We start from the raw sequence: 11,104 nt of genomic DNA, 5'->3' as shown, positions 1-11,104 counted from the left end.
ATGTGCGCCAGGCGCGTCGCAGCGTAACAGTGTTTCGTGATACATCGCGAAGCCTGTTACGCGAGACGTGGTCTGGCGTACATATAGCTAGTGTATAAGATGTAAGACATGATTTTGTAATGTGCGGGTTGCCTACCTATGCTGATAAAGGTTCAAAATTGTCACACGACCAAGCGGAAGTCAACACTTTCCACACAGAACAACAATGGCAAGGTTTAAGTTGAAAACCACTCGTTAAAACCATCAAACCGGCTATTCGCTGTGTTTACGGTTGTCGGTCAGACTGAAATAAACACAGACTATACCACTAGGTAGATGTACGCCAGACCACGTCTCGCGTAACAGGCTTCGCGATATCTCACGAAACACTGCTACGCTGCGACGTGCCTGGCATACATCTACCTAGGCCTGCGGCGCTGACACCTTAGTCGAGCAAAGGGCAGAATCGTAAATAGGCCTTCGGCCCAAAAAGTCACTAATTTTGTTTCTCGGGGTTTCAGTTTGATTAGTTACCCCACCGGACACCATCAAATATCAGAGAGTAAACATTCAAGTGTTTTGGGGTCATTTCCGTGTGAAAAACGCCCTCTGGCGCCCTAACGGTTAGAGATAGAGCCAAACGGGCAAAATTTTGGCCCAGTGGGTTCTCCTTTGACGAGGTACCTCTACGAGAGATGTATAAAAATATATTTTTTTTAAAAGAAATTTTTTGGGGTTTTTGATTTTGAATTTTTGACACGTCATTTTTTGAGCTAGAAGGGTCAAAATCAATACAGTTCTTCCTTTTTATGATACAAAGTTACAATAAAAATAAGAGTCTTCTAGCTCAAACCGTTTCCGAGTTATCTTGCGTACAGACAGACAGACGCGAAACCTTTTTGATCATCACTGGAGTAATAGGCTTCGCTAATCGCTCAGCCAAAAATGTTGAGAATTATTGTATTTTGTGGTAATCCTATGCAATTTTCCCGAAACTAAACGAAAAATTACGAAAAAATCTGTAAAACTTCTGAAAAATTACATTTTGTGCTTTGCAGTTTGCCTACCTACCCCTTCACAGGGACCCCCGTGGGTGCAAAAGTTGTATGAAGTGTCATAAAAAACGAAAATAAGAAGTTGTGTACCCAAAACCGCAGTCTTTTCACATCTAAAACGGCGGAATAGTACCTAGGGGTCAAAATGACCCCTCTGGTAGATCTAGGTATACGAAAATCCCGGTAGTCCTAGTGTTAAGCATCAGACGGCAATTTTTATCCATTGTGAGCTAATCCAAGTTGACAAGTGTCACTTACAGTCGAAATAGATATGCAGTAAAATCACCAGAACTTGCTGAACGATTCGAAACATTCACAATCCCCTGTTCTTACTTTTCACAACACATGTTCTGAAGTTTCATAACATAAATGATACAACTTTTCGAAATACTTTCGTTATCAAATTTAATAACAAATTTAGTTAATACTTCACAAAAATGTTATTAAAATTAAGATAAAAATGTCTAATAGTCCACAGACTCACGACGGAGACAGCACCTGACCTTTCAGCGACTTGGACCGAGCTTCGTTTATCTGAAAACTGTCGGAGATATGGTCTGAGAACAAGTCATAACAGAGCATTCTGGTAAAGCGGAACAGATGAGTGCAGTTACCAGCAAAACGGTAATTACCGTGCTTTAACAGAGTAGCTTCCCGCATTCGTTTGTATTTCAAACTAAACGGGACGCTCTCTTTTCTGTTTTCTGGCCCCTTGCACACCTCTGCATTGCAGCTTTACCAGAATGGTTTGTATTCAGAAACACTCCACGACCAATTCGCATACGCTTAGTGCATTAGCATTCAGCCCAACGTCCAGCATCCTGTGCGCTGCCGGACCGAGGTCCACGTGAGAGCTCCCACTCCTCGTCAGCATGTTGTGCGTGAGGCTCGCAGGCCGGCGCGCGTTGAGCACGTAAGCAAGTTTGACAGAAACCGTAATGTTAGACCTATGGACTTGTCTTGTTAGTTGAGATTCGGGCAAAGGCAAAACTTTGGTCGGTGGACTTCTTCTTTTAACTCTTACCTGGTCGGCCGACTTTGCGTGCCCAAGCAACACCTAGAGCGAAAGTAACAAGGGAACGGTCTTTCGGCGCGCAAATTTGGGTGCAGACAATATCAGCCCAGCAGGTTTACTATGGTACAGGTCATTAAAGTGCGGTAAGTGCGGTCAGTTGTATGAGACCGTCGGAACTGCACTGTAAAAAGTCAGTCTTGGATACGGAGCCTGTCACGGCGATCCGTACGTCACTTTTGGGAGTGATTTTCGAAAGCGGTTCGAAGATTTACCGTACCTGGCCACCGTACCAACAATTTTTACATGGGCTAGCTTTTTTCTTACCGTTCTGTACCCTAACGCCCTACCCACGATTTTTTTACATGGGCTCTGATGGAAAGAGGGTACAAAACCGTACGGAGACGCCGCAGGTTATATAAACGGCATATTTCCGTATGGGCCACCGTGATTATTTCTTACAGTGTAGAAAGTAAAATGGAATCAGAAAAGATGAAACCGAGGACCGAGGAGTCCTCCACTCTCCAAGTGGGTGTACAACGAGTTGCTTGGGTATCTGCGAGTATTTGAGAGTATTAGCGAGTATCCGCAAGTTAATGCGAGTAACGGCGAGTATTTGTCGTTTTTTTCGTTAGTTTTTGTGATTTTTCCGCGAGTTGTCGCGAGTATCTTGCGAGTATTTTCCCTCGTGTACAACGAGTTGGCGAGTGTGGGACCCCTCGGATAGAACCATTAATTAAATCGTTGAATGTGACTGTCACGTTACTCGAAACCCTCGAAACACAATTGCTTCACTAAAAAAATATTAGGGTCAGAGAATCACGTATGTGTCATACCCCGACAGCTCACATCCAACTGTTTGATCCTCTGTTCTTGATTCCGCTTTAGTTTTCTTTGCTTGCGGCCCCGGGATTAATTGAAACATCATGTCGGAAATCGGGTTACAGAGTCATGTATGAGTCAGACGGAAAAAAAATCTGACGGATCGGAATAGGAGGCATCGCTATCGCTCGGCTAGTTACTGGCAGCGACAAATAGGGTAATCGTATAGACCCTTTCAACTCAACATTAGCGAAGTGAACGACAAGATGCAGAACAACAGGCTGGAAACAGTTGCTTTTACTAACCCTTAAACGTATGTGAAAGCTACATAAAATGTAAACAACACCAAATTTGTACGACCTTTATTATATTGAAGTGTTTGGGGCACTTTATATGATGAAAAAGAACTATTAATGGTCTGAATGGTCTGTTGTTCTTCAACCTTTTCTTCACTATGCTAGTGTTAAACTAGTCTATTTGTCAAGTGTACACGCCTTCATCTCTGTTTAAAAATAATGGTGAAAATTTGGTTCGAAGCAAAAGAACATTCTATACATGTGTGGCAGTTTAGACTTAATAATAAGAGATCCTCGTTCGGACGTCCAAGTCTAAAAGAGTAAATCTGAGTTAGTCTCAAGTTATTTTTCAACACGAAAAAAAAAAAAGATTCGCTGAGTCAGCTAATACATTGACCGGTATATGGACAGACTAGCACATACACTACTGTGACCACTACATTTTCTCCTCTAACCAATCATTGGCTGTGCCAGTCAAAAATTAGCTGTAACAGCTTATCCCTTCCCTAAATCAGTCGAGGTCTACCTAACTGATACAGGCAAATCATTATTTCATACAACTTATCTTTGACTGGCACAGCTAATGATTGATAAGAGTAGACAATATAGTGGTTACAGAAGTTTATGTGCTTGTCTGTCCATATACCAGTCAATACATTAGCTGACTCAGAAAATCTTTTTTTTTCCGTGAACAGTCATAAAACTTGATTCAGTTACAGTACGGGAGAGAAATCACTTGCAAATTATTTCGTACACCCTCCCCGGAAATAGTCCGAAATAAAGGCGAAATAGAGCAAAATAGTTGGTAAAATACTGCGAAACACCCCGAAATAATTCGAAACACCACACAATAGCCCGTACGACGAACGCAAGTGATTTCTCCCTTGTTACATCTCAAACACTCGGTCGACATGTCATTAATACGTTCTGCAGGCTGGCGAAGAGTCCTTTGTACCTTCAGCAGGAGCAGGATAAAAAAGACCTTACTGCCGTCCTACCTCAGGTAATAGAAGAAATTCAAGAGGCAACTAAATCTTGTAAAATTCAAAGCGAGACAGAATGGCTTGGCAAGGTACGACAGCCTTCTCACTTTCCTTGCCTGCTCTGCATGCCATTTCCCGTTGTAACCAGTCATTGTTTTTGTTTTTTCAGTTGTTATCGTACACCGTGCCTGGAGGCAAGCTGGTCAGGGCGCTGGCCACTTATAACGCTATGCGACACTTGGCACCAGCGGGGGCCGCTCAGGATGAAGAGTACCTGTTCCACGCCAAGTGCCTCGCATGGAGCGTCGAAATTGTAAGAGGGTTTCGGTAATGGTTTGTTCATACGGGCAAACAAAGGAGCGCGGATCTTACGTCCCTATGACCCTAGATGCAGGCAATGTTCCTGGTAATGGATGACATCGCCGACCGAGCGCCTATGCGACGCGGGAAACCTTGCTGGCACACCGTCGTTGGGCCAGCTGCAGTTTTCGACGGCCTGCTCGTGGAGCACTGCGTGTACCACCTGGCGCACCGGCACCTCAGTGCGGAAGTCTTCGATGGCGTACTAGATCTCCTTCTTAGGGTACGAGCCTGCAAAAGCTAAGCACTTCTCAGAAAGAAGTCGTTCTACTTTTATAAATAAGAGATTGCGTACACTCGCGTCAGGGATCTCGGGGGTAAGTGGCTCGCAAAATAGGGTGAAGTCAATAGATGGTTTCGGCAGTGCCCGTTTAAAGAAGAATTAATGAAATCACCACCGGAAACAGTTCTTAAACAAGCAGGCCCGCCCTTCCGCCAAACGGAGTTGCCAGCTCCACTTCGCTGCGCCGGCAACTCCGTTCGGCAGGGGCCGGGCCTGCTTGGCCTGCCGGCGGCGATCGGACGGACGGACGGACGGACACGAGAGCGGTTGCATAAGCCCGCTTTGATGCTTTTTTAAAAGCAGAAGGGCGGGCTAAAAAATAGCTTAAGTCAGTGAAAACGAAAATTGACAGTTACTAGAGATTTAATCGAGGTCATTCACGTCGAACTACACTTTCCAATGACAAAAATAAGCGTCCTTTAGGTACTGGTTCCGGTCCCGACTTCTTCATTTCTTCTCAAAAAGCGCACTGTCGGAACGGTCTATTGATATTTCTCTCTACACCGTAGTACGCATGAGTACGTAGTGAATATGGAGGAGTACATTGAATACGAAGTAACCTGTGATCGTGTACAAATGGTGCGGGTATTTTTGTGAATACGCCCAAATACACTTGACTACAAGAGTACATACTCTGAATGAATCCGTGCATAGGCGACTATGTATGATTGTATTCGTGTATCACGGTTCTACACAAGAGGGCAGAAAAACTATGTCCTTAGACACAAAATCGTGCACAAATTGCAGATGCACGGATTCCTCCTTATTTCAGGCAGAAAAATCTCCCTAGAATTTTGGTGTGAACCCGATAGGACCAAGAAAACCACGGTGTCACGTGACTTTTATGTCAAGATGCCAACTATTAAAATCGACTTAAACAACATCGTTTCCGGACAGGCCCGCTTCCTTCGCACTGAATATAGGGCTACCCGGAATTCCGGACTGGCGTCTAGTGTACTGGCTAACAGCTCTTTTCCATGACCAGGAATTGTAATTTCTGTATTCCAGACAGTGTTCCAGATGGCTTTTGGTGAAAACAATGACCTGCACAGTGAGAGTACGGACGGAAGGGGTTTTCACGAGTTCAGTTTAGAGCGCTTCAAAGCGCTCACCAAGTTCAAAACGGGTCAGTACACCTACTACACCCCAACCGCAACAGCCATGCTTGCAGTGAGTACTCTGTCTGCTTAATGAATTACGTGAGTGATGCTCAAGGGTGCAATTGTAATTATAAACAACCGAGGCCCGCTCTTCCGCCAAACCAAGTTGCTAGCTACGCTTCGCTCAACCAGCAACTTGGTTCACCAGGAAGCGGGCCTCGCTTGGCCTTTCCGTAGGGTGGCCCACGGCAAAAAAAAAAAAATATCAGACTGGTGGTTAGTTCATAAAGATCGAGATGACCCATGCTCTGGGCATTCTAAATCCGCCCCGTTCGTCCCGATCGGACCCCGGGAACCACTCGCTCAACGTCTTTGCATTTTAACATGGGTTTCTTATGGGCTGCTTTTGGGTGGAAAATCGAAAATCGACCCCGAAGAGTCAGAAAGCCACCACAGGGAAATATAATTATGAAATTCGTAATCTACGTTAAAAACTGAATCTGGCCATGTGACGTTCGGTATTGTAGCACCCAGTACCCAGAAAACATTTAAATGCTGTGGGGTCATTTCCGTGTCGAAATCGCCCTCTGGCGCCTAAACGGTTAAAGTTAGAGCCAAACGGACACAGGGTACTTTGACATTTTTCTGAATCGGGTCTCAGCGCCGCAGGTCTAGGTAGATGTATGCCAGACGCGTCGCAGCGTAACAGTGTTTCGTGAGATATCGCAAGCCTGTAACTCAAAACGGGGTCTGGCGGTTTAATAAATTACTCCCCAGGAAGCCATATCAAAGACTTAGAACAAACATATCGTATGGGTTGTTATTTATATTAGAGAGACTCCCTTTATCGCCTAAAAAGTGAGTGATAGAGCCGAACGGCCAAAATTTAGCCCACAAGTTCTACTTTCGTTTTAGGCCTCTAACTTTTGGATAAACACCTTCTAGCAACTAAACGGTGAGAGAAGGTAAAGTCAAACGGGAAAAAATTTGACCCAAAGGGTTCTACTTTTGCGAGTTACCCCTTTTTTTTTTTTTTTTTGTTTTTTTGTACTTTCTGCACTCCTTCTTGAGGTTGTCAGAATGTGCACGAACTGGTTTGTTGTTCAGCAGTGACATCAATAATACCTGAAAAATTTAGACCCCTTGCTCACGTCCTTCTTCAAAAACGGACTGACAGACATACGGACAGACACAGGGGCGATGGCATAAAGGTGGATTCAGAGTTCACAAGATGCGATCGTGATTTTCACGCCGCTAGCGTGAAAAGAGCTGTTTTGGTTAGCAGTTGACTTTATGCAACAGCCAATAACAGGCCGACGTGGGGCTATGCCATTATTTTCAGCTGAATCAGCTTCGGAGCTAGCGCAATTTTCACGCAAGCGTCTGCTAGCAGTGTGATTTTCACGCAAGTTCGAAGGGGCACTTGGGAGATATTCGAGAATGTGCACTTGCGAACTTGCGTGAAAATCACGCTGGTAGCAGACGCCTGCGTGAAAATCACGCTGCTAGCAGACGCTAGCGTGAAAATCACGCCGGAAGCGTGAAAAATCACGCTAGCTCCAAAGCTGATTCAGCTGAAAATAATGGCATAGCCCCACGGCAGCCTGTTATTGGCTGTCGCATAACGTCAACTGCTAACCAAACCAACTCTTTTCACGCTAGCGGCGTGAAAATCACGCTCGCATCTTGTGAACTCTGAATCCATCTTAATCCTGCCAAGCTTTTGAGCAAAAAGGGCGGACTAAAAAATAATAAATAAGGTCGTACTGACAGAAAACAAGAGCTTTCCAAGTTTTCCAAGCTCCCGTTTTAGCTCAGATCCTTATGAAGAAACACATTTTGTGGGGGTTGCACATGTATCAGAGACATTATCTTACTTTCGTGCGACGAAAAGGAAAGTTCGTCGAGCCAATTCATAAACTTAGTTCTTTCCAGTGTGGCGTGAGTGACCCAGCAGCATACGAGGCCGCCCTTGACCTAGGATTCGATTTGGGTTACGTCTATCAAATTCAGGTAAGATCGGAAAATCGAAGAAGCCGAATAGGTAAATCAAGTAAAAAAAGTCGTGACCGATGATTTAACCGCTGTGTTTGCACTTTCAGGACGACTACTTGGATGTTTATGGGGTTATAGAAGATATGGGTAAACAGAGAACTGACATACAGAATGGCAAGTGCACCTGGCTCATAGTTGAAGCGAAAAAAAGGGCAACTAAAGCCCAACTAAAAGTTCTGAAGGTGAGGATAAAATGATCCAGTCCAAATTCCAAAGTAAGGAGCATCACTGCAAACTCAACAGTGTGCATTGCACACTGTACAGTATGCAGTGTGCATTGCACACTGTACAGTATGCAGTGTGCATTGCACACATAAGAAACAGCGTGCATTGCACACATAAGAAACAGCGTGCATAGCATGCACACGTTTCCACTATTTCCTTTCAGATGGATCACTTTGGAAAGTAGATGAAATTTTCAGTTTCCTCGTGAAAAGAGCTTTCAAATGAGCTTCTATGTGGGAAGGTTAAACTCGACCTCTACCGCAACTTGGTTTACGTAACCAAAATATCTGCAAGAATTCGGCAGCGCAGTTTGAACCTATCACATAGTTGGTCGTTTAGAAGCTTTTTCAAGAGAAAAGTGGAAATATCATCATTTTTTGAAAGTTGTCCGTCTTAAAGGAAATACTTAAGACGCGTTCTTGCCCTGCACACTGTATATAACTTTTTCGTGCCGTTCGGTTTTTAGTCACCGGTTTTCGGTGAGGAAATTTACCTGTTTTTCACCGAAATATCAGTTTACGGTATTTAACCGGTACGGTATAGTTTACCGGTATGGTTAAGTTAACCGATATTCAAAAACAAGTCGGTTTCCCAAAAATACCGATTTTCAAAGGTAAGAGAACAAAGTCATCTAAAAATAAAATAGATTTTATGTAAAGGGAAGACAATAAGCCGTACCTAAGGCAATGCGATGCTTAGTGGAACAGTAGAAAAATCAATTTCCTCTTGGGCTGAGATTTGCAGTGAAAACAGATATTATAATAATTGTACGGTAATCCCCGAATTTTCGGAAAGATACTGGATTTTGGTTAAGGGGTCGTCCACATATCACGCGATTTAGGCCACTTTTTGACCCTCTTCCCCCCACCCCCACCCCCATGTCATGCACTGTCACAAAAGCGGCCCCCCCACTCCCCCGCTGTGACGTCCCAATTGCGACATTAATGCTCTTACAAAAATGTTTTCTTGCCGTAACCGAAATCTACTTGAGCCAAGAATATTTTATTCTTGTCACTCCTACAAGAATTCGTACTGTTGGCCCAAGAATGTTCTTTTCTTGTGTCAATCCTCCATAAAAATCTTACTTCAATAATTATTTTCTTATCCCAAGAATATTTAGTCTTGGCTGTAATAAGTGAAATAGTGCCCCCGGAGACAGTCTTGAACTCTATCTCACAGTGGGTTATGACGGTAGTTACAGCTGGTTCGATTCTCCTTAATGCAACTCACGCGTTCTATTGGCACTGCCGGAATTCGAACCCTGCTCGTGTCAACTCAACGCTAAAGCGTAAGCAGAAACCGTTTGAGCTATGAAGCCACATGCGTGACCGTGTCCCCAGCGCGCCATTTGTACCTCAGGTAGCCCGGTCCTCTCGCCCGCTCCACCCTTATCCGTCCTTCCCCCCTACACCCACGCACGCCCGGCCTAGCACAAGCATATTATTTTTTTTGGGCTAAGCAGAATGTTTTAAGAATATTTTCTTCTTGTGGGAAGAAAACCATGTTTCTTCGAACGAGAAAAATCGTCTTCACTCGAGAAAATTATTCTTGTCCCAAGTAAAATTGCGTCAACAATATTTTTGGGATTGGGGCAAGAAAACATTTTGTGAGTGCAGTAAAGTACTTTGTTCTTACCTTTCAGAATAACTACGGCTACAGTGACAGCGCGAAGGTACAAAACGTGGTGCAGGTCTTCAACGAACTCAACATGAGACAAGTCTGTCTTGACTACGAGCAAAAAATGTTCAATGATATCACGGTTAAAATTAACAAGTATGCTAAAGTTCTTCCTCCCGCATTGTATACGTACGTTCTTGAAAGCATCAAATACCACGTCAACCGCTGATTGCGGTTTAACAAGCCAATAAACACCATTAAATTAAACTTCCTTTTAACACTCTAGCAATTTAAGAATTCAATTGCTCAACACGATATTTAAAGCACGCATGTGTACGGTTTTCCAGGGTTAGGGCGGCTGGGGCCTGGGTCTTCTTTTAACACATTGTTACTCTTAGGGGTCTGCTTGGGTCTACTGCAACCGTTCCCAAGGTACACCCAGAAAAGAGCATTCTAGCTGTCAGTATGTTACCATAATATTACCATGCTCTAATTGGACAGTCTTAAGCACATACTATGTTTGGAGGGTTAGCACAGAATTCCAAAGCTCATAACTCACATACTAACCGTTTGTCACCAACGTTAAGGGGATAAACAAACTAATGCAACATTCTTACCTACATACTAATCCTTAATACCCTCAACGAATCGGGGAACTGGCCAGCACTCAGCCGAAATGACCTGACTGTTAAAAATTTTTCTTTTAAATTTAATAACATCTTTGTGAAGCATTAACACTAACATTGTTATTAAATTTAATAACAAAAATGTTATGAAATGTTATAACATTTATGTTATGAAATTTCATAACACGTGTTGTGAAAAGTAACAACATGAGTTTGTGAAAGTTTCGAATCGTTCTAACAAGTTCCGGGGATTTAACTGCTTATATACTTGAGTGGTTAGTGACACTGTCGAATATAACAGTTACCAATAGATAAAAATTGCTGTGCCTGTTGCTCCGTTTCCTACGAAAAGACAGGCACAACTCGAGGGTGACGGGTCAGCACCCTAGCTGAGAGGCCGTTGTATATCATCAGCGCGAGCTAAATGTTACTAAGCGACAACGCCATACTATATGTTGAATGTTAACGTTAAAGATGCAGACGATGTGAGGATAACCGTCCTAACTCACAAAAAGTCAAAAAACTGTTCAAATTCCGATAACGTGAGAGAATATACACATTTATTTGTTGTCGTGTAGAAATACTGACAAAGCTGTCAGGGCGAGGAGTCACTAAAGTAAACAATTACCAAACAGAGTAACTGAACTAGTAAGTGAAATATGACAGAACGTCAGCTGCGTCGCGCTGACCA

The 11,104-nt window shown here is 43.5% G+C and overlaps 1 protein-coding gene across 2 annotated transcripts; it reads left to right on the top strand.

Annotated features, from left to right (window-relative positions):
• The first annotated feature begins 1,789 nt into the window (after positions 1 to 1,789).
• LOC113214595 (uncharacterized) lies at positions 1,790 to 10,054 on the top strand. 2 transcript variants are annotated; one of them, XM_026434024.2, is made up of 8 exons: positions 1,790 to 1,947; positions 4,098 to 4,236; positions 4,317 to 4,460; positions 4,536 to 4,730; positions 5,799 to 5,960; positions 7,826 to 7,903; positions 7,993 to 8,127; positions 9,813 to 10,054. In XM_026434024.2, exons 1-8 carry the CDS (start codon positions 1,907 to 1,909, stop codon positions 10,014 to 10,016), a joined length of 1,098 nt encoding a protein of 365 aa, XP_026289809.1. In that variant the 5' UTR covers positions 1,790 to 1,906; the 3' UTR covers positions 10,017 to 10,054. The 2 variants fall into 2 exon arrangements, with proteins under 2 accessions (XP_026289809.1, XP_052130001.1); XM_052274041.1 differs by lacking the exon at positions 1,790 to 1,947 and adding an exon at positions 2,155 to 2,192.
• The last annotated feature ends 1,050 nt before the right edge of the window (positions 10,055 to 11,104 follow it).

Source organism: Frankliniella occidentalis, unplaced genomic scaffold, assembly GCF_000697945.3.
Source record: "Frankliniella occidentalis isolate FOCC.00 unplaced genomic scaffold, Focc_3.1 Scaffold328, whole genome shotgun sequence".
NCBI lineage: Eukaryota > Metazoa > Arthropoda > Insecta > Thysanoptera > Thripidae > Frankliniella > Frankliniella occidentalis.
This window is presented reverse-complemented; position numbering and strand designations above follow the sequence as displayed.